The 23752-nt window shown below is 37.7% G+C and overlaps 1 protein-coding gene across 3 annotated transcripts in view; it reads left to right on the forward strand.

Annotated features, from left to right (window-relative positions):
- Positions 1–8929, forward strand: part of DDX4 (DEAD-box helicase 4) — a 70234-nt gene extending 61305 nt beyond the window's left edge. For 2 of the 3 annotated variants that reach the window (XM_037745777.1, XM_037745779.1), the window contains 4 exons: positions 5395–5494; positions 6642–6912; positions 7063–7173; positions 8237–8543. In XM_037745777.1, coding sequence (XP_037601705.1) covers positions 5395–5494; positions 6642–6912; positions 7063–7173; positions 8237–8314 — 560 coding nt within the window. In that variant the 3' untranslated portion in view covers positions 8315–8543. Of the gene's footprint in view, positions 1–5394; positions 5495–6641; positions 6913–7062; positions 7174–8236 lie in introns of all 3 variants that reach the window. The other variant, XM_037745778.1, reaches the window with a different exon arrangement.
- Positions 8930–23752: the final 14823 nt, after the last annotated feature.

A 23752-nucleotide genomic window follows, 5' to 3' on the forward strand; every position in this document is an offset into this window, starting at 1 on the left:
ACTCTATTCTCTGAAGTATTAATATTTCTTCACAAGGCTTGGAGTCTGACCTTAAGGACACAGACTCTGATCTATAGTTTATAGCACAGCCTTTGGCAAGCATCTAAATAAAACAAAAGCTGTCTGAAGATGACATATTTAATGACCATGGTAAATTAGTTACTGGTAATTGGTAAATACTGAGGGTCTGAGGAGGGTTCATAATAAGAATAATGCTACTGATAATTTTTTTTCTGTGACATGAAAAATAAAGATAATAAAGCCATTCAAAAAATATTAGGCAAAAAATCTGAGTAAGCCTATTTTCAAAGAAGTAACCTGATTTATGAAAATGGGCAGACATAATTTTCCATATCAAGAGTATAAAGTAAATAGATTTAGCAGTATAATTATGAAAATTATTTTTACCTTGGAGATCTCTTTGGAGGATCTTGGAGACTCTGGGAAGGATTTACTTTGTCATAAAGTGTCAGTTTGTTCCAGAGCGTCGAAAAAGCCCAATGAAAGACAAAACAGGAACTGAGTTCAACTGTAGATGTAGAATAGGATCCAGACATTTATATTTTTAGAAAATGCCATACATAAGTCTGGCATACATCCCTAGTGAAGAACCACAGGAGAAGATGCTAGATTCTAGTTAGGAAAGAAGTAAGGTTGTAGACATTTTAAAAAGTGGATTTATGACTGGCAGCACTATACTGTTGCATCAGGCAGCGTACCTTCAGGACTTTGATAAATATAGGGCAACTCTAAAGAATTACTTTATAGAGTTTTGAACAATGTTTCTCCTGAGGGTAAAAACATACTATGGAAGGTGAGGGAATTTACAAATCATCAGGGACTCCCAAAAAATATACATAAAAAAAAAATACAGGTCAAGTATCCCTTATCCAAAATGCTTGAGAGGAGAAGTATTTCAAATTTTTATTAACTTTTGAAATATCTGCAGTATGTTTATCAGTTGATCATCTCTAATCCAAAATGCTGAAATACTCCAGTGAGCATTTCCTTTGAGCATCATGTCACTACCCAAAAAGTTTGGGATTTTGGATTTTCGAATTAGGAATACTTAACCTCTATTAACATTTTACCTGTTCTCTTTAATCTTGGAAAAGTGTAGTCTTTTCTGTTTTGATAACTCTTGTTGTACAGCTCTTAAGTAGTAATACATAAAAAAAGCATAATCATTTCTAGACTCTTTTATAAGGTGAAATAATAAACATTTGTACTTTTCTGGGCCTCTCTGACAAATCTCAGAAGTTTTCTACATAGATATCTTCTTCTAAATTTACAATTTGAGCTTAAAAAGACAATAGGAGTTGTCAGAGGAGAGTTGAATATTTGATTAGTGTAGGCTTCATGGGTATCAGATAAACTATTTGGTTATCAGTTTAATTGAAGTGACAATAAAACATTTAGAGGTAAAGATAGAAATTAACATGGTTGTAAAGAACCACAGCTCTTTCATAAATAGGGAACCTTTTCTCTTTAGTCATTTTTTTTCCTCCTTTAGTCTTTTTTCAAAAAATCTGACAAGATAAAGCCAACAGAATCTCAGCTACTTAGGCTGGTTACAAGGAAGGCAAAGAATAACTTTTCATCCAGTGTAATGGCTCTGAGGAAAAAAAAAAAAAACCTCTTCATATTGTAAGTGAAAGCATTAAACAGCAAATTGAGAAAGTAATTCCATCCAAATTGAGTGACCTTTGCTAAAAATTAACACCTTTTATAGCTTATTTTGACCCAAGTGTTATAAATCAAAGATAAAATTCAGTTTCCAAGTTTTATCTTTCATTGTACTTTTTCAACGTTCTGGAACAAACTGACATTTTAGGACAAAATGTGTCTCTCCCAGTTTCTCTAAGACTGTCTAATGGGATCTGTGAGGTAAAAACAATTTTCATAATTATACTAAGATTTATTTTAATATGCAAATATTGTTCAGATAAGTAAAGATTATCTTGGTGTTAATTTTTGATATGGTAAATATCACAACACACAAGAAAAACTCTAGGATTGTTAATGTTTTATGAGTTTAAAGGTGGTACAGACCAAAATGTTTGAAAGCCACCAAACTACTTTCTTTCCTTGAAAAACAAAAACAATTACACTTTGTATTTCTGTCACTATTATTCCTAACATAGTTGTTTAAGATATAATTAACCACTTATGTTAATTTTATCTTTTTATTATAGTAACTTCTATTTCATAAAGGAAACTGGGAGTGGGGAGATGGGAAACTGAGAGATGTCATACATAAGCATTGTTTGCTGTTTTAAGTTGCCTGAAGATTTTGGAAATTACCTTCAAGATGATATTTTTAAAAACATTAATACTATTGAATAAATGACCAAATTTAGTTGACCACAGGTTTTCATTTTCATACTCCTAAATATCATGGAGGAATAATACTAGCTTATTTGGCTGGTAAACTTCTGTACATTAGGAAAAACAAACCCAAGTAGAATAAGTGTTTATGTTAAATTTAACACTGATATTAGGGAAAAAAAGGTTTTTGTAAACCAAAGGTATGAGTCTCATTTACCAAAGATTTCACTTAATTAGGTCAACTTGGATTCTTAAAATGTTTCTGATTAATTCTTGTAAGTTTTTTCAAAAGTTGAATACAGTTTAAAGTATATTTTTTAAAAGTTTAACATAGCCTAAAGTATTACAAGTTCAATTTCTTTATTTTCTGAGATTTTAGGAATATTTACCTCTATAACATTTCTTTCATTCATCTCTATAAGCAAATTTGGATAGAGCTCCTTTAAGAGACTTTGTAATTTAATGTGTTAATGCTTCTTTAGGATGTTAACATACTGATTACACATAATAAATCCCTTTCTGAATTGCAGACACACAGATAACTTATAGCCTCAGTACTGCCACTTCAGCCACAGGTCAAGAGTGAACACAGAAATACAAAAAATTATGATCAAGTAACTAAAGCTAGAATTCTTTAGATTCTTAGTTGATTTTGGCTCACAGGGGGCAAATAGAGACTTAGACTAACAAAATCGATTTCCCCATCATTTCTCACCCAACAGATCATTAGATAGTCTTACCATAAAACTAAATTTGCAGTCATTGCCGCCACCAGTAGGAAACAGCTTGTCTGACCTAGAACAAATAAAAAATTAATACAGAAAAAACTGAGAAATAGAGTCAGCAGAGTTAAATTTTTATTGCTGCTTGCAGTTCACACTGGGAAGCAAAGACAAGACAAGACCAGGGCTTGAGGTGCTCAGCAGTGCTAAGTACCTAGGCTCTGTCAGATCAATCAATTTTAGCCTTGGGCATCTTGTTGGATGGCCTCTGGAACTGCTGAAACATAATTTTTATTAAACATAAAATCATCACTCTGAAATAAATATAAAATGACCATGATTCAAAGATTTAACTCATTATGGGAACCAGTTACCATTTTGATTTTGCTACTTGGTCATCTAATAGATATCTGAGACTTAAATATCATCTCTAAATGATTTTTTTCTTGTAGTCTTCCTATATCAGTTAATGTTAGTTCCATTCTTCCAGTTGTTCCAAGTCTTGGAGTCATTCTTAATTTCTTTCTCAAACTGTACATCTCGTCTGTTAGTAAAATCGTCTTGGTTCTACCATCAAAATATATGTAGAATCCTTTAAATGCTCGGTTAAAGTTTAGATCATGTCACTTCTCTGCTGAAAACCTCATATTTTCCCTTCTCAGAGTAAAAATGTTCTTTCAGTAGCATTCAAGGCCCTATATGATACTGCTTCTATTACCTCTCTGACTTTATCTCCTACTGCTCTCCCTACTCCAGCCATACTTGGCTCATTACTGTTCCTCATATGTATCAGGTAGACTTCTGCCTCATGGCCTTTTGTGTTGCCTCTGCTCAAGATGTAGAGGCCACACTGGGATCTCTTTTCTGTTTGATGAGCATAAGAACACCCATTTCTCAGAGCCTTACACTTACCTTTTCCTCTCCCTTATAAGGTTCTTTTCCTAGATACCTACACAGTTCACTATATTCATATCTTTACTAAGATACTATCTAATTGTAGTATCTGAAGTAGGCCTGTCTAATAAGCCTAAAGTAATCATCTCTGGACCCTTTATCTTGCTGATTTTTTCCTTTTTAGGACAGATGCATAATATTTATTTGCCTCCCCATAGTGAGAGCAGGGCTTTTATTTCTCTGTTTCCAGCAGAAAGAGTGAGAAGCATCTAGTAGGCACCAAATATAAGCTGACAGAGAAATGGGGAGAGCAATTATGATTTTTATATCCTTTAAAGTTATAAATGATTTTTCTTCTCTTAACATTTTATAGGAAAATTCCCTGTGGGAAAATCTCCAGCCCATGGTTGAATTTCTACCAGATAAATATTTTAAGGAGTAAATATTCCTTAACACCCTGGGATAAGATTGTCACTTAATTTTTTAATATGTAAAATATTTTGGGAATGAAAGGATTTGAATTAGAGATAATGTTTGGAACACTGATTATATAGAGTTAAGCAGCCCTGGGTCAGGTGCCGCTATTATAAACCTCAGAAAATCAAGAATGAATGAAAGATTGGATTATCTTGAGAGGTAGACAGCAAAAGACATTTATAGAGAGAGGGAAATGGAGGGAAGGAAAGTACTGAGACAATTTTATACTACTAAGGGTTGGCAGGCAGATAGGATTTACCTTTCCCTAAGGTTCTACTTCTTGTGTTGGCCTGGGAGGAAGAAGGGCAAACTAATTTTTTAAATCCCTAAACTAGGGAAACAGTCCTTGTATCTTTGGCATCCATTCAGTAATTAGAGTCTCTTTCGTATACCCGGCCTGACTGTGGGTGCTGGTAATAAATACAGTGGATGGCTGGGCACGGTGGCTCACTCCTATGATCCTAGCACTTTCGGAGGCCGAAGTGGGTGGATCACTTGAGGTCAGGAGTTCAAGACTAGCCTGGCCAATATGGTGAAACTCCATCTCTACTAAATATACAAAAAATTAGTCTGGGTGCAGTGGCTCACACCTCTAATCCCAGAACTTTGGGAGGCCTAGGTGAGTGGATCACCTGAGCTCAGGAGTTCAAGACCAACCTGATCAACATGGAGAAACCCCGTTTCTACTAAAAATACAAAATTAGCCAGGCATGGTGGTGCATGCCTATAATCCCAGCTTCTTGGGAGGCTGAGGCAGGAGAACCACTTGAACCTGGGAGGCAGAGGTTATGGTCAGCCGAGATCACGCCATTGCACTCCAGCCTGGGCAACAACAGCGAAACTCCATCTAAAATAATAATAATAAATAAATAAATACAATGGTGGACAAAGTTTCCTGTTCAAGCACTGCCTCCTACCCCGCGTTATTTTTCATTTTTGATGTTTGAATATTAATAGTTTTGTTATCTTGCAGGTGATGAAAGAACTATGGTCTTTGTTGAAACTAAGAAAAAAGCAGATTTTATTGCAACTTTTCTTTGTCAAGAAAAAATATCAACTACAAGTATTCATGGGTGAGTAGATAAATATGATTTCCTATTAGGGGAATAACTTCTAATTGGTATTTAAGAAATATCAGTTTATATAACTAATATGATATAATCCTGGAATTGGGATTCAGAATTCTCTCAGATCTAAATTATTCTTCTCCTTTATGTGAGATAAAGGGTAATACCCAGGAGTACTAAACTATTATTTTTCATCTTCATTCTTAGTTTTTATAACTAAGTAGTTGTGGTGGGTAAGATAAACGTCTGCCTTAGATAGCCTCAACATAAGGAGTAGAAACTTCTCAAGAGATCTCACTTAAGGATCTCTGGCCCCTGATCAAATTTTCCCTTTGCTAAATATAATCTTTCTTATGCCTTTTAAAAATTGGAGTGCTTTAAAATGTCATTAATACAGTTTTATTGACACTTTATTAGTGGGTCCTAAAATATTAATCACGTATATAGTGTTCTGAAATCATACTTTAAAAAATATTTTTTAAGCAAGCATTCTAATCAAGTAGTTGTATATTTTATGTGAATACTATAAAGCATAGAGAATATAATAGGATTTATTTTTGTCAGAGTTGAGTTTGTATTCTGGCTCAACATATTAGCTGCTACTTTACCTCATCTGCAAATGGGGATAATTTTTGCAACTCAAAGTATTACTGTAAGAATTAAATAAAATGGTAACTTGGAAGGAATTAGTATAGTACCTGTTATGTAAGAAGTCGTGGACATTAATGTTAAATGCTATTTTTTTCTTTTTCTTTTTTTTTTGAGACTGAGTCTTGCCCTGTCTCCCAGGCTGGAGTGCAATGGCGTGATCTCAGCTCACTGCAACCTCCGCCTCCTGGGTTCAAACGATTCTCCTGCCTCAGCCTCTCGAGTTGCTGGGATTACAGGCATGCGTCACCACGCCTGGCTGAATTTTTGTCTCTTTAGTAGTGACTGGTTTTCACCATGTTGGCCAGTCTGGTCTGAAAACTCCTGACTTCGGGTGATCCGCCCACCTCAGCCTCCCAAAGTGATGGGATTACAGGCATGAGTCACCGCACCCAGCCAAATGCTATTCTTACAATTATTAAAAAGAAATTTGTATGTTGAACTTTAACGATTTACTTTAATGATTTTAAGAGTTGTCTTAATACATAGTTTCTTTTCTTTCAAGTGATCGGGAACAGAGAGAGCGGGAGCAAGCTCTTGGAGATTTTCGCAGCGGAAAGTGCCCAGTTCTTGTTGCTACTTCAGTAGCTGCCAGAGGGCTAGATATTGAAAATGTACAGCATGTTATCAATTTTGATCTTCCTTCTACCATTGATGAGTACGTTCATCGAATTGGGCGTACTGGTCGTTGTGGGAATACTGGCAGAGCAATTTCCTTTTTTGATCCTGAATCGGATAACCATTTAGCACAGCCTCTAGTAAAAGTATTATCAGATGTAAGTTAAACTTTTAAAACGGAACGGATAGTTTTCTTACTTTGTTGTTGAAAGTAGACATTTTATGCATATGTATATAACAAGTAAACTTTTCCAATCTTTAAGACTTTACATTGCATATGAAGTCTTTTTTTTTTTTTTTTCTTTAAGGCTCAACAGGATGTTCCTGCATGGCTGGAAGAAATTGCCTTTAGTACATACATTCCTGGCTTCAGTGGTAGTACAAGAGGAAGCGTGTTTGCATCAGTTGATACTAGAAAGGTGAGTAGAAAGGAAAAATTCAGAACTCGGATTTCAGTTATTCTTTGTAAATGTTGTGCTTAGTATTATGAAGTAACTATAATAATCAGGCCATTGTTTTCATGCCTAGAAGGCAGCTACTTTATTATTTCATTAACATTTTATGTATATACATATTTTTGGTTTTAAAGGTCAGGAATTAACTTTGAGATTTATACGCAAACAGTCTCCTTTCCCAGATTTTAAATTTTAATTTGGAATCTTCTAAACTTCTAATGAAATTATTTAATTTCTGAATTCTGACAACATTAATATAAAATACAGGACCTATTAGAATTACAAGTCTTTTATTTTCTTTTTTCTTTTCTTTTTTTTTTTTTTTTGAGATAGTTTGTGGCTCTGTTGTCCAGGCTTGAGTGCAGTGGCATGATCTCAGCTCACTGCAACCTCTGCCTCCCAGGTTCAAGCAATTCTTGTGCCTCAGCCTCCAGTGTATTTGGGATTACAGGCATGCACTACCATGCTCAGCTGTTTTTTTTGTACTTTTAATGGAGATGGGGTTTCACCATGTTGGCTAGGCTGGTCTTGAATTCCTGGCCTCAAGTGATCCACCTGCCTCAGCCTCCCAAATTGTTGGGATTACAGGCATGAGCCACTGTGCCCAGCCATAAGGCTACAAGTCTTTTTTGGTATGTCAGGTTTTTATAGGCAGCACCACTTTTACACAGAAACAGTAAGCATGATAATTAAATATTTATGCTTATTCATTGAGTGTTGTACATTAAGTTTTCCCCACTTGCCAAAACCATTGGCTTAAAAAATATTTTTCTTGAAACATTTTTTGCAATTTAGACTTCCTGGTTTGACATGAGCCTTTTTTTCAAGTGAATCAGATTTAGTGAGAATGAAGTTCTTTGTATATTTGGGGAAGACATGGTAGATACCTTGAGTCCTTGCTCTCAGTCTGAGTGACATAACTTTAAAGTTGTCATAAAATTAAATGTTTGTTTTTTTTCTTTTCTCTCTCTCTCTCTCTTTTTTTTTCCCTTTTTTTTTTTTTTTTTTTTTTTTAAAGAACTACCAGGGCAAGAGCACTTTGAACACAGCTGGATTTTCTTCTTCACAAGCACCCAATCCAGTAGATGATGAGTCATGGGATTAAAACTGAAACATCCTTAGTCTGTAGTTTTGATGCAGAGAAGAAAATAGTTTTCATTTTTGAGTTTTTAACAGAAGTATAAAACCTGACATTCTCATAGCTCCTGACCTTGTATTCTGTCTCCTACACTTAAAATTTGTACTGACTAGTTATGTGAGATGCTAAAAGTTACAACATTGCAGTTACTGATACAAATGGTGTTAACTAGAAATATTAAAGCATTCTAAATGTCTTTCTTATTTCTGGTATATTCTTCAGGAGGTTTAGATATGTTTAATGTTTAAATGCCAAGTCTTACTATAGTGTTTATTGATCTTATAAAACAAGTATCTAGGTTATGATACACTTTTGGTTAAAAATTACTGGGTCTCATTTTTTACTTGAGCCTTGAAGACAGTAGGGTGTCACTCTAATGTGATAGCACGATCTTTAAGAAACAGTAGAAGATTTAAGCCTTTCAAAGTGATTTTGATTTTTAGATCATCAGATGTATGATGAAAATGGTTAAATGTTTGTGACATGAGTGCTGTACTCAATGGCATAACAATGTTTGTTTTTATAATATACACTCTTTCCTTGAAATAAAGGAAGAAACACTTTTCCCTTAAGTTTTCCATCAGCACTTTAAATTTTTCTTTGTTCCATATCCTAGCCCCAACTCCTGTATTTTTGAAACTTTCCGTTTTTTTGTGTGTCTTGTGTAACCAACGTAGTGATCAAAGTTTCACATAAATTATTTATGTATAATATACATTACTGCACAGATGTGGCAATGAAAATCAATCTTAGGACTCAAACCCATTTATCAACAAAAAACAATGCTGCTTACTCTTGCCATAAGTTTTGATTCGTATCTTAAGATCGATGAAGAGCCCTGTGTTTCTTCATTTTCCATTATATATCTTAAACTTACTATGCCACTATGCCTAGAATATATGAAGTTCTAGAATATGTGAAGTTCTTTTCTTTTTTTTTTTTTTTTTGAGATGGGAATCTTGCTCTTATCACCCAGGCTGGAGTACAATGGTGCAATCTTGGCTCACTGCAACCTCCGCCTCCTGTGTTCAAGCAGTTCTTCTGTCTTAGCCTCCCAAGTAGCTGGGACTACAGACGTGCACCACCATGCCCAGCTAAGTTTTATATTTTTAGTAGAGATGGGCTTTCACCATGTTGGCCAGGCTGGTTGAACTCCTGACCTCATGATCCGCCTGCCTTGGCCTCTCAAAGTGCTGAGATTACAGGTATGAGCCACTGCGCCTGGCCTGAAGTTCTTAATAAATTGTTAAATGAACGAACCCAAATGTTTAACACCTAATGAGTTGTAAATAATGGGGAGACAAAAATGATTGGTATTGTTACTGTTCACCTAAACAATCCAGAATGACACACCCCTGATGTATATCTTGTTACAGGAATTAAGTTAATAAATGAGGCATCACATATGAAAAAGGAGGGCATATCAACAGATAGTGTTAGGATAACTGGATAGATTCCACCTCGTGCCATACTCAAAATTAACTTCATGTGAATTATGAAATATTAAAACTGAAATCTATTAACCCTTTGAAAGGCTGCTTTAAGCTAAGGAACAGAAATCACAAAGGAAATGACAGATTTGGTCACTAAAGGAAGGATTAGTTGCCTATATAAAAAAGTAAAAAGTAGAAAGGAAAAAATTACTGTGACCACAGTGGTTATCAATGTTCTTTATATGTGGATATACCAGAAGAACACAACAAGAAACTCAAAAAGGGAAGCTCAATTAATAAAAATATAGGGAACATTTCACCTTTATTCTGTTATCTCACTTCTGGGAAAGGCTAAATGAATGAAGGTGTTTGCATTGTTATTTGTAAAATTTGGTATGTCTCTTCACTTTCTAGTTTTGTTTAGGAAGAGTATAGGCCAGCCTTATTTTTTTCATTGCCATTTTTTTTTTAACAGATTGCCCCTTCTGAACTGATTCTTTTTAAGTTTTTGCTTGATTTGTCGGATTACCAAAATAGCGTTACTGAATCAAATATAAAAAGAGAAAGGGAATGTGTCATACATCTGTCCACCGCCATTACAGATGAACTGCAAATGTCCCTATGTTCAATTACTTTCCTCATTTCAAGGTATAGGTTTGAACAATTTCTTTAAAAATTATCAAAGTAACACACATAAATTAGAAAATAAAATGCTATAGAAGCATTTATAATGGAAAACAATATTCTTCGGTTCCTCCCCTTCCAAATTGCCATTCCACATCCAACAGTCATTTCTGTTCAGTGCCATCATAAACAGGTTGAGTATCCCTTTCCTGAAATGGTTGGGTCCAGAAATGTTTCAGATGTCAGATTTTTTTTTTTGGATTTTGTAATATTTGCATGACATATAATGAGAGATCTTGGAGATGGGACCCAAGTCTAAACATGAAATTCATTTGTTTCATATATGCCTCATATACAACTTGAAGATAATTTTTGATATTTTAAATAATTTTGTACATGAAACAAAGTTTGTGTACCTTGAGCCATCCCAAAACTAAGGTGTCGCTATCTCGATCATCCATGTGGACAATCTGTGCATCACATTGGTGCTCAAGTTTTCAGGTTTAGGAACATTTGGGATTTTGAATTTTTGGATTAGGGATGCTCAATCTGTATTTTTATCTCACCAACTTGAGACGTCTATTGACTTTAGATATGTAAAGATTTAACTCACATCTCTGACTTACCTTAGAAATATACTTTGTGAGATGATTTTAAAGGCAACTTTTCCTTTCCTCGGTTTGTCATCTGTAAACTGCACATTTACATTTCCCAAGTTAACATTTGCATTTTCTTCTATAACTGTAAAGTCTCCCTTGTTATATCCACAGGTTAATATTTAAATTTTAGTTTTAATATTTCATAATTCACATGAAGTTAATTTCATAATTCACAAAGTCTCCCTTGTTATAGCCACAGGTTCTAAAATTGAAAATAGCCAGTGTGTATATAAATATTGTTCACTGGATGGGCCAATTAACACAGTCTCGATTGCCTAATTTTATGACTTACGTGTCTGCAGGGAGAATGAGTGTCAAGGTTAAATGAAAACTGCGCAAAGCCATTCCACATACCAGTTTGCCTTAAATTTGGATCACACTCTTTTTGAGCAATTTGTTTACCCTGTTTGTAGTGGTTTTGTTGTGTTGTTTTGCCAGGAGAAGAAACATGCCTTTCTTATATTACCTTTCCAGGTTCAATGTTAATTTTCTTAAAAGATCCTAAAAGATATTGGTCGTCTTCAATTTCAGAATGATGAATGGGCCTTTTAATTTTGTTTAGTAGAGTGCTTTGGAGATTATCTTTTTTTTTTCCCCCTTGGTCCCTAAGAGTGTTTTTTATATTTAATAATTTTTTCCCGAGTTTTCTCTGTTCTCTATTTTTGGACCTTCTATTAGATTCTAGAACTGCTGAATTCTCTATTGTATCTTTCCTGTCTTTTTCATCTTTTATATTGTTTTTTTTTTACTTTTAACCCTTTTATTAGCAATTGTTCTTAATTCTCCAGAGCTCATCCACTTGCTCTGTATATGTTTAAATGTCGCTTAATAATAGTGAGTTTTGTGCTTCATTAGTACTTTTTAAATTCCTGGAATTTAACCTAAGAAATTATATATTATGTTGATCATTTGTTTTTCTGCTGCTTGGTGTCAGAAATCTTAAGCCTTGAACATTTTATAAGTTGTATGCATCTCAGTTTACAATGGTGTTACATCCCAATAAACTCACTGTAAGTTGAAAATAGCCAAAAATCCATTAAATACACCTAAACCTGCTGAACATCATAGCCTTAGCCTAACCTACCTTAAACGTGCTGACAATGCTTGTATTAGCCTAAAGTTGGACAAAATCATCTATACAAAGCCTATTTCATAATGTGTTGACTAGCTCATTTAATTTATTGAAAACTGTACTGAAAGTGAAAAACTGGTTGTATATGGGCATTCACCATTAACGTACACAGCTGAAAGGACACTGGGCTGAAGAATGTTTGAAACGTCTAAAATTGCTGGATGACAGGGATGCCACAGTGACAGGGCAATCAATTTCTCTTCTGGTGAGGCTCGAGAATAAGCACTTGGGCATCCACACAGAACGCTGTGGAATTTGGGTGGTTTACCTTTGTGATCTCGTGGCTGGCTGAAAGCTGTGTCTGGCTGCTGCTGCCCCACATCGTGGTCTCTACCACATATTGCTAGCCTGAGAAAAGAGCAAAATTCACAGCACAATTTCTGCTGAATGCATATGGCTTTTACACCATCGTAAAGGCAAATCCTGTAAGTCTAACCGTTGTAACGGTCCGTTTGGTATAGTTAATGCAACTCAAGGTCAGCTTTCCTCAGATTCTGCGAGCTCTTCCATTTTTGTACCTTTCTGCTCAGCCCTTAGAATCTAATGCCCTTTTCTAACTCTTTCGAGGCCTGCTCTCAAGAAAAGAGAAAAGTTGAGATGTGACTGATAAGTCTTAACTTTTCTTCTTGAATTATTTGCATTTTAGTAGGAGTGAAAGGCTGTGACCTCGGCTAAAAGGAAGCTCAAAACGTGGAATCGCAAACACCAGCTACATATGTGAGAGTTTGGGAATGGTGATGATGTAGTGGAGAAGAAAAGTCAGGGGGGTCCTGATTTAACACAGGATGGATAACTTACCTATTCCACCAATCCCCTGGGATCTTGGGGGTGGAGTAGAGAAGTCTTTTCCGATTTCATTGTTCGCATTTACAACATTTCCCCCTATTTATTTAATAGAGACGGGGTCTTGTGTTGGCCAGGCTGATCTCGAACTCCTGGCCTCAAGCAAAGCTCCCACCTCGGCCTCTGAAAGTGCTGGATTACAGGTACGTGCTACAGTGTCTGGCCATGATAATATTCCTATTACATAGGACAGCAGCAGTGGTCAAAAGTTTTCCCCTTGCACCTTCCCCATAGCTTCACACTTGAGCTGGTTTGCGCAGTTCTCTCATTAGTGCCCTAACTTGGGAGCTGGTATTTTTTCATTTTGTTTGATGTGGCCTTCATCGATTTATTAGTATATTGAAAATAGGGTGGTGTTTCGTTTTCTACAGCATTTTCTAAAAACTTCACCGACTTGCCAGTTACCTGCTTGTGCTCACTGTTGGCTTTAGATTCTTTGTCCCACGCCCAAGCGCGAACCTAGTACCTCCTGCATGAAACAATCCAGAAGTCGCCTAGGTCCCCGGGCCCTGCGGGAGAACGCCACGTGGGGCCGGCCGGCTGGCTGTGTGTGGAGAGCCGCGGCGAAGCTGCTTCCGCCCGCGTCCGGAGCTCGCGGAGGCGGCTCGCAAGGGCGGTCCTGACCCAGTAGTCCTGCCGCTGTCCAAACAAGCAGCGGGAGCCTTCTGGGGGCGGAGCGAGAAGCTGGTCCCGCAGGCCTGGGGGACTGAGCTGAGAGTCGTGTCGTGGAGCGGCTCCTGCCCCGGGAGTCTGGGCTGGCCACACCCCGGTGAGTGGCGCTGTGGGGCAAGGCGCGGCTGGGCTGGCCCCGCGGGGCTTCCTCAGGCTCTCGCCTTAGAATTGCAGTTCTCCATCTCTGGATCACATACATTATAGAACCAAAGTTTTACATAAAATTGCAGGAGCTTTAACCTTTAATCTCTTTGAAATCCATTCACAGACCCAAAGGGGCCGAGAACCGCATATTGACCACTGCTCTAGAGACAGATGGTGCCATGAGGGATTCCATGTCAGGAGGGGACGGGACCACTGGGTTGGCGTGTGAGGACGCTGATGCTGGACATTGAAGTGAGCAATGAGATTCGTCCCAGTTCTTAGATCTTTACCTAAGTGATTCATTAATTGTTTTGTTGTAATTTCGGGGATGTTTATCAAATCATCAAAGTAGGGCATTGGGAATATACTTTTCTGTGGGATATTTCTTGAAAGATTTTTTTTTTTTTGTCTCCATCAGAATTTTCTGGATTTAGAGTCTTCTATTTCTGTGGGATTCTTTTTCAGAAACAAAATCTTTTCTCTGTGCTTCTGAACATAGGAACTTACTATCATATTGTCTTGGATATTTTAACTTGATTTTAGTTAGTTTGTTTTTTTTAAATTGTATTTGGGCTCTGGGGTACATGTGCATGTCCTGCATCCTGCAGGATTGTTGCAGAGGTACACACATGCCATGGTGGTTTGCTGTCTCTGTTGTCCCCCCACCCTACCCCCGTCACTTACGTCAGGTATTTTTCCCGGTGTTATCCCTCCCCATCCTCCCCGGCTCCCCTACCGTCCCTCCCCTCTCTTCCCCTCCCATTCACCCCCACCCACCTAGCCCTGTGAGTGTTGTTCCCTTTTCTGTGCCTAAGTGTTCTCATTGTTCATCACCCGCCTATGAGTGAAAACATGCAGTGTTTGGTTTTCTGTTGTGTCAGTTTGCTGAGAATGATAGTTTCTAGGTTCATCCATGTCTCTACAAAGGACATGAACTCATCCTTTTTTATGGCTGCATAGTATTCCATGGTGTATATGTACCACATTTTTTTTGTCCAGTCTATCATCGATGGGCATTTGGGTTGGTTCCAGGTCATTGCTATCGTAAACAGTGCTGCAATGAACATATGTGTGCATGTGTCTTTATGATAGAACGATTTATAATCCTTTGGGTATATACCCAGTAATGGGATTGCTGGGTCAAATGGAATTTCTATTTCTAGATCCTTGAGAAATCACCACATTGTCTTCCATAATGGTTGAACTGATTTACACTCCCACCAACAGTGTAAAAGTGTTCCTTTTTCTCCACATCCTCTCCAGCATCTGTTGTCTCCAGATTTTTTGGTGATCCCCATTCTAACTGGCATGAGATAGTATCTCAACGTGGTTTTGATTTGCATTTCTCTAATGACCAATGATGAGCATTTTTTCATATGTTTGTTGGCCGCATATTTGTCTTCTTTTGAAAAGTGTTCCTATCCTTTGCCCTCTTTTGAATGGGTTTGTTTTTTTCTTGTAAATCTGTTTTAGTTCTTTGTAGATTCTGGATATTAGCCCTTTGTCTGATGGGTAGATTATGAAAATTTTTTCCCATTCTGTTGGTTGCCGGTTTACTCTAATCATTGTTTCTTTTGCTGTGCAGAAGCTCTTAAGTTTAATTAGATCCCATTTGTCTATTTTGGCTTTTGTTGCCAATGCTTTTGGTGTTTTGGTCATGAAGTCCTTGTCTATGCCTATGTCCTGAATGGTTTTGCCTAGGTTTTCTTCTAGGGTTTTTATGGTGTTAGTTCTTATGTTTAAATCTTTAATCCGTCTGGAGTTAATTTTTGTATAAAGTGTAAGGAAGGGGTCCAGTTTCAGCTTCGTGCATATGGCTAGCCAGTTTTCCCAACACCATTCATTAAACAGGGACTCTTTCCCCATTGCTTGTTTTTGTCAGGTTTGTCAAAGATCATGTGGTTGTAGATGTGTGGTGTTTCCTCCGAGGCCTCTGTTCTGTTCCATTGGTCTATATCTCTGTTTTGGTACCAATACCATGCTGTTTTGATTACTGTAGCCTTGTAGTATAGTTTGAAGTCAGGTAGCGTGATGCCTCCAGCTTTGTTCTTTTTGCTTAGGATTGTCTTGGCTATGCGGGCTCTCTTTTGCTTCCATAAGAAGTTTAAGGTGGTTTTTTCCAGTTCTTTGAAGAAGGTCAGTGGTAGCTTGATGGGCATAGCATTATAAATTACTTTGGGCAGTATGGCCATTTTCACAATATTGATTCTTCCTAACCATGACCATGGAATGTTTTCACATCTGTTTGTGTCCTCTCTTATTTCCTTGATCAGTGGTTTGTAGTTCTCCTTGAAGAGATCTTTTACCTTCTTTGTTAGTTGTATTCCTAGGTATTTTATTCTCTTTGTAGCAATTGTGAATGGAAGTTTGTTCATGATTTGGCTCCCTGTTTGTCTGTTATTGGTGTATAGGAATTCTTATGATTTCTGCATATTGATTTTGTATCCTGAGACTTTGCCAAAGTTGCTTATCAGCTTAAGGAGGTTTTTGGCTGAAACAATGAGGTCTTCTAAATATACAATCATGTTGTCTGCAAATAGGGACAATTTGACTTCTTTTCCTAATTGAATTCCCTTTATTTCTTTTTCTTGCCTAATTGCTCTGGCTAGAACTTCCAAATACTATATTGAATAGCAGTGGTGAGAGAGGGCATCGTTGTCTAGTGCCAGTTTTTAAAGGGAATGCTTCTAATTTTTGCCCATTCAGCATGATGTTGGCTGTGGGTTTGTCATGAATAGCTTTTTTTTGTTTTGAGATATGTTTTACGGACAAGCAATTGCCGAGAGACTTTAGCATAAAAGTTTTTAGCATAAAAGGCTGTTGAATTTTGTCGAAGGCCTTCTCTGCATCTATTGAGATAATCATGGTTTTTGTCTTTGGTTCTGTTTATGTGGTGAATTACGTTTATAGATTTGCATATGTTGAACCAGCCTTGCATCTCCGGGATGAAGCCTACTTGATCATGGTGGATAAGCTTTTTGATGTGCTGTTGGATTCGGTTTGCCAGTATTTTATTGAAGATTTTTGCATCAATGTTCATCATGGATATTAGCCTGTAGTCTTCTTTTTCAGTTGTGTCTCTGCCAGATTTTGGTATCAGGATGATGTTGGTCTCACAGAGTTAGGGAGGATTCCCTCTTTTTGTATTGTTTGGAGTAGTTTCAACAGGAGTGGTACCAGCTCCTCTTTGTATATCTGGTAGAATTTGGCTGTGAACCCGTCTGGACCTGGACTGTTTTTGATTGGTAGGCTATTAATTGCTGCCTCCACTTCAGACCTTGTTGTTGGTCTATTCAGGGTTTCAACTTCTTCTCGGCTTAGTCTTGGGAGTGTGCAAGTGTCCAAGAATTTATCCCTTTCTTCCAGATTTACTGGTTTATGTACATAGAGTTGTTTGTAGTAATCTCTGATGGTAGTTTATATTTCTGAGGAATTGGTGGTGATCTCCCCTTTATCATTTTTTATTGCATCTATTTGATTCTTCTCTCCTTTCTTTTTTATTAGTCTAGCTAGCAGTCTGTTTTGTTGATCTTTTCAAAAACCAGCTCCTGGATTTACTGATTTTTTGAAGGGTTTTTTATGTCTCTGTCTTCTTCAGTTCTGCTCTGATCTTAGTTATTTCTTGTCTTCTGCTTGCTTTTGAGTTTTTTGATCTTGCTCCTCTAGCTCTTTCAATTTTGACAATAGGGTGGCGATTTTAGATCTTTCCTTGTTTCTCATGTGGGCATTTATTGCTATAAATTTCCCTCTAGATACTGCTTTAAATGTGTCCCATAGGATCTGGTATGTTGTGTCTCCATTCTCGTTGGTTTCAAAGAACATCGTTATTTCTGCCTTCATTTCATTGTTTATCCATTCGTCATTCAGGAGCAAGTTGTTCAGTTTCCATGTGACTGTGCGTCTTTGAGTGCTTTTCTTAATCCTGAGTTCTAATCTGATTGCACTATGGTCTGAGAGACTGTTATGATTTCCATTCTTTTGCATTTGCCAAGGAGTGATTCACTTCCAATTATGTGGTCAGTTTTGGAGTAAGTGCAATGTAGTGCTGAGAAGAATGTGTATTCTGTGGATTTGGGGTGGAGTGTCCTGTAAATGTCTATTAGGTCGACTTAGTCCAAATCTGCATTCAAGTCCTGGGCATCCTTGTTGACTTTCTGTCTTGATCTGTCCAATATTGTCAGTGGAGTGTTAAAGCCTCCCACAATTATTGTGCAGGAGTCTAAGTCTCTTTGTAGGTCTTTAAGAACTTGCTTTATGTATTTTTGGTGCTCCTGCATTGGGTGCATATATATTTAGGATAGTTAGCTCTTCTTGTTGCATTGATCCTTTTACCATTATGTAATGCCCTTCTTTGTCTCTTTTGATCTATGTTGGTTTAAAGCCCGTTTTATCAGAGACTAGGATTGCTACTCCTGCTGTTTTTTTGTTCTCCATTTGCTTGGTAAATCTTCTTTTATCCCTTTATTTTGAGTCTGTGTGAGTCTTTGCATGTGAGGTGGGTCTCCTGAACACAGCACACCAATGGGTCTTGACTTTTTATCCAGTTTGTCAGTCTGTGTCTTTTGACTGGGGTGTTTAGGCCATTGACATTCAACATTAATATTGTTATGTTTGAATTTGATCCTGCCATTTTGTTCCTGGATGGTTGTTTTGCCCGTTAATGATGTGGCTCCTTCATTGTGTCGTTATTCTTTACCATTTGGTACATTTTTGCAGTGGCTGGTACTGGTTGTTCCTTTCCCTGTTTAGTACTTCCTTCAGTAGCTCTTGTAAGGCAGGTCTTGTAGCGACGAAGTCTCTCAGCAATTGCTTGTCCATAAAGGATTTTATTTCTCCTTCACTTATGAAGCTTAGTTTGGCCAGATTTGAAATTCTGGTTTGAAAGTTTTCTTTAAGGATGTTGAATATTGGCCCCTACTCCCTTCTAGCTTGCAGGGTTTCTGCCAAGAGATCTGCTGTGAGTCTGATGGTCTTTCCTTTGTGGGTGACTCAACCTTTCTCTCTGGCTGCCCTTAGGATTTTTTCCTTCATTTCAACCCTGGTGAATCTGACAACTATGTGCCTTAGGGTTGCTCTTCTTAAGGAATATCTTTGTGGTGTTCTCTGAATTTTCCTGGATTTGAATGTTGGCCTGCCTTGTTAGGTTGAGAAAGTTCTCTTGGATAATATCTTGAGGAGTGTTTTCCAACTTGGATTCATTCTCCCAGTCACATTCAGATACACCGATCAAGCGTAGATGAGGTCTTTTCACATAATCCCATAGTTCTTGGAGGCTTTGTTCATTTTTATTTACTCTTTTTTCTCTAATCTTGACTTCTCATTTTATTTCATTGATTTGATCTTCTATCTCTGATATCCTTTCTTCTGCTTGATCGATTCAGCTGTTGAAACTGTGTATGCCTCACGAAGTTCTCATGCTGTGTTTTTCAGCTCCGTCAAGTCGTTTATGTTCTTCTCTAAGCTGGTTATTCTAGTTAGCATTTTGTCTAACCTTTTTTCAAGGTTCTTAGTTTCTTTGCATTGGGTTAGAACATTTTGACATTCTTAGTTTCTTTGCATTGGGTTTAACTCAGAGAAGTTTGTTATTACCCACCTTCTGAAGCCTGCTTCTGTCAATTCATCAGATTCATTCTCTTTTTTTGTTCCCTTCATGGTGAGGAGTTGTGATCCCTGGGAGCAGAAGAGGTGTTCTGTTCTCTGATGGTTTCATCCATTTTGCACTGTTTTTTTTCCCCATCTTTGTGGATTTATTTCCCTTTAATCTTTGAAGTTGGTGATTTCAGGAGTCTGTTTTTTCTGTTGAGGTTGGAGCTGTAGCTTTTTTGGCCTGTAGAGGGCATTGCTGGGTTCTCTCGGGTTCAGTCAGGTTGTTGGGTGGGTGGTCCTTCCCTGGAGTTTGTTTTCGGGTGAGATTGGCCCCACCTTCCCAGTGGCATCTCTCCTTCCCCAGCTGGATCTTCCTGGTTGGGGTCAAGCCGGTGTATTTGCTGCCCAGCTCTCTAGTGAGGGCTTCAGTTTGAGTTCGGTGGAGGTGGGGCCTACCAGGCCTTATGGTCTGTTTCCCTGCTTTCGCCTCTGCCTCCCTTGTGGGATGGTCCCTCTCGCTGGTGTTAGTCCAAACTCCCTCCCAGGTCCCTGCGGGACAACTTGCCACTGCTTCTCCTGGCCGTCTTGGTGCCCCACCCTAGTTTTAGTTTTGGGGTGGGGCTTACCATGTGGGAGATTAAAGAATTTTCAACAGAAATAAAGGACTTTAAAATAATTTTAAAATTTATGGATAGGAGGAGAAACTGCCACTGTTTAATAAGGTAAGCCTGGTACTAGTTGGAGTAGCCTTAACATTGTATTTGCTGACTTGTGTGGTACTTAGCCTGTCAATCACCTGCTTTAGGCCTTGATTTTCTTGTGTGTAAAGGAAGATGATAACTAGATTTTTCCCCCCACATTTCCATCTGATGAAGTCATACAGTCTGTACAGTTACATAAAGTATTTTTAAGAGGCAGCCCTGTGAAAGAAAGCTTGGTATCATAGCCGATTGCTGGTGCACTTGGTTTTAATGCTCAGGTCTTAATTCTGGTATTGCATTAACTGCTTTGTTGATTTTAGAGAGTTGATTCTTGAGAAGTCAGCGACCATTTTGCCAACTCTAGTGGTTGAATCTCTATTGTGATACAGTTGGCCCTTGGGATATCATACAGCGAGAGTGATTGATGCTTGTTATTTTACCATCTTGGCATCTTATCATATACCTCCTCTAGCAATTGTTTCATTAATCTTAGTGTTCCATCACTGGAGATTTATTCGTGATAATCCACTGATGCCAATCAGCTAAGAATACCTCCCAATGTGCTCATTCCAGTTAAATGTTTCAATGCAAGTTCTGGCAGTTTCATCTTAACATGTTTGTTCTTCAGCTGAGGTATTTTATTGGGCTAGCAGTCATCAGGGTAGGTGGAAAGTTTGGTTCCAATAATTTATTTCACTTTTGTAGACAGAATTACTGTTGCTATGGTGCCACAAAGAAAACACTATCATTTGGAGTATAATTTAGAATGTGTATGTGGCAAAATAAGTACAGTCTATTATAGTGTGGTTACTATGAATAAAATATGTACTGAGAGTGATGCTAATCACTTACTTAAGTAGTAACCTATAGTTTTCTCATCTGTGTATGTAATTCACTAGGAAAATGAACCCTGCTCTGGTGAAATGACTCAGATTAACCAAAGTTTGAGTCCCATTACTAATTGTGTGATCTTAGGCCAGTTAATTTTTTTAATTTAAAATAAAATTTACCATGAATCTTAAGTATACAACTTAAATGTTTACCTGTGTGTACTCCTTGTAACCATCACCTACATCAGGATGTGAAACATTTCTATGACCCTAGACAGTTTCCTCTTGCCCCTTTACAGTCAATTCCCTGGCCCAGACAACTATTATGATTTTTATTACCATAAATCGATTTGCCTGTTCTTAACATCGTATAACTGGAATCATAGAGTATGCTCTTTTTTGTATATGGCTTCTTTTGTTCAACATAGTAGCCCTGAGATTCATCCATGTTGCTTTGTGTGATAGTTTCTTTTTATTGTGTCATTTGAACATACTACAGATTGTTTTTGTAGTCTCCTATTGACAGGCATTTGAATTGTTTCTAGATTTTGAACAAAGCTCCTATGAATATTCTACTACAAGTCTTTCGGTCAACAGAGAACTCCTTTTTCTGGGCATGTAGTTAGGAGTGGAATTGCTGGAACATAGGGCATAACTTTTTATTAGAAGCAGCCAAAGAGTTTTCCAGAATAGTTGTATCATTTACTATAGCCACCAGTATTACAAGAGTTTTCTGTTCGCTCCACATCTTCACCAATATTGTATGTTACTGTTGTTTTTAATTCTAGCCATTGATTGTGGTTTTAATTTTTTTTCCCTGATGATTAGTGATGTTGGGCACCTTTTCATAAGCTCATTGGCAGTTTTCTTCTTTCTTCACCCATTTACATGTCTGTCCAGTCACATAAAAGTGGGTGGAGAAAAGAAGGTGAAGCAGTGTTGTTTGTCTGGGGTAATGCCTGAGATTCATTGTCTCATGCCAAGGAAATCGAAGATGTGGCCATACAGGGAGTGGACTTAAGAGCAGAAAGTTTAACAGGCAAAAGAGAATAGCTCTTTCTCCTGCAGAGAGGGGCGCCAGAGTGGGTCTTCTGGTCCCATGGTGACGTGCACAAGGTTTTACAGTCTGGCTTGAGGAGGCAGTGTCTGATTTACATAGGACCCAAAGATTGATTGAACCAGGTGTGACATTTATATAGTGAGCAAAGAAGCTGGCCACCCCACTCTAATCTTTTATTATGCAAACAGATTTTCTGCATGACTGGTGCCATGTTGTCTGCTCCTTACTGTACATGTGGCTGACAAAGGAAAGGGAAGATGGAGCCGCCGTGTTGAACATGCCTAGCCCCTAAGTAGCCTTCTCCTATTGTCACAGCTGCCAGCTTTCACTCATGCAAGCTTCTAGCTTGTGTCTCTGTGTCTGCAGTTCATTACAGGCTGCTTTTAGAAAATAAATGATTTGGGGGCTGCTTTTTATTAAAAGGGAAATCTTACCGAGGACTTCCTTACCCTCACTGTCTAAATAATTTCTTTTTAACTCCTGTATCTTTGGGATCAACAGATGGGGTGCTGTCTTGCTACTCAATGGTGATACCAAGATTGTGAAAATAGTTTATCCTTAGGCTAAATTACTGTCCTTCGGGTTGCTCATCATATCTTTAGGGTGACACTTGCTGCTGTTACAACCCCCAAACTTAAGTGCCTTAACAAAATAGAAGTATGGTTTTTGCTCACCTAACTGTCCAAAAAGGGTATTCCTGGTAGGTAGGTGTCCTTCCCAGTAGGTACTTAAGAATCCAGGTTCCTTCCATCCTTTGGCTCTGCAGTCTTTGGCGTATGGCTTCCAAGATCTTTATGCTTCTCTTCATCAAGCCAGAGAAAGGGAAAGAACCAGGGAGGAGAGAGACAAGATGGACTTGTGGAACATTTTTATGGGTCAGGCAAAGAAATAACCCTATACATCTCAGATTCCACTGTTCCAAACTTAGTCACATGTCACTGTAAGAGAGACTGGGAAATGTAGCCTTATCTGTGTGCTCAGAAAGCTGGAATCAGCTAGCAGTTTTTGCCAGTAGTGATGAAATGGGTTGTTCATTCACTTACATCTCAATTTGGATGTTAGGTTATCATTGGAAATACTTGATCCGTATTTAGATTGTATGAAATGTATGGTTATAGAGTAGATTCACATACCCAGGTTGTTCCAAACATACTTGAAAGTTTTCCAACAGCTAAATCAAGTTTCAGCTTTTAAATTTAGATTAAGAAACTTTAAATAAAATTAAAATTCAGTTTCTTATTGCTCTAGCCATGTTTCAAGTGCTCAGTAGCCACATGTGGCTAGTGGCTACCACATTGACAGTACAGCTCTAGAGTCTAGACTGAGTTTAGACTGTAAGCTCTGGGAAGGCAGGGACTTCTACCTGACATTGAGAAAGTGCTCAAAAAATGTTTGTGGATTGAAAATATTAACATAGTTTAAAAATGACTAAAACAGGCAGAATTGAAAGTGGCCCTTAATTAGCTAATTTAATTGAATAGCTGGAGGGAAGCCAGACTTCCAAAACTAAAGCTTTATTTCAAAAACTTACTTATTCCTAATAAACATTCAGAGTACAGATATTTAGATCAGAATAGCTATATCTTCTTTTGGAGAATGCCTCTTTCCAGTCCAGTGGCTGGCAATTCTGGTCAAATTGCGTGTTAATTGCCATATAATAGTTAGCTAAACAATCATGAAGGAAAATTTTTAAGCTGTTGTTTTCTGTAATCCATTGGTTT

This window comes from Cebus imitator, unplaced genomic scaffold, assembly GCF_001604975.1.
Source record: "Cebus imitator isolate Cc_AM_T3 unplaced genomic scaffold, Cebus_imitator-1.0 Scaffold213, whole genome shotgun sequence".
Taxonomy (NCBI): Eukaryota; Metazoa; Chordata; class Mammalia; order Primates; family Cebidae; genus Cebus; species Cebus imitator.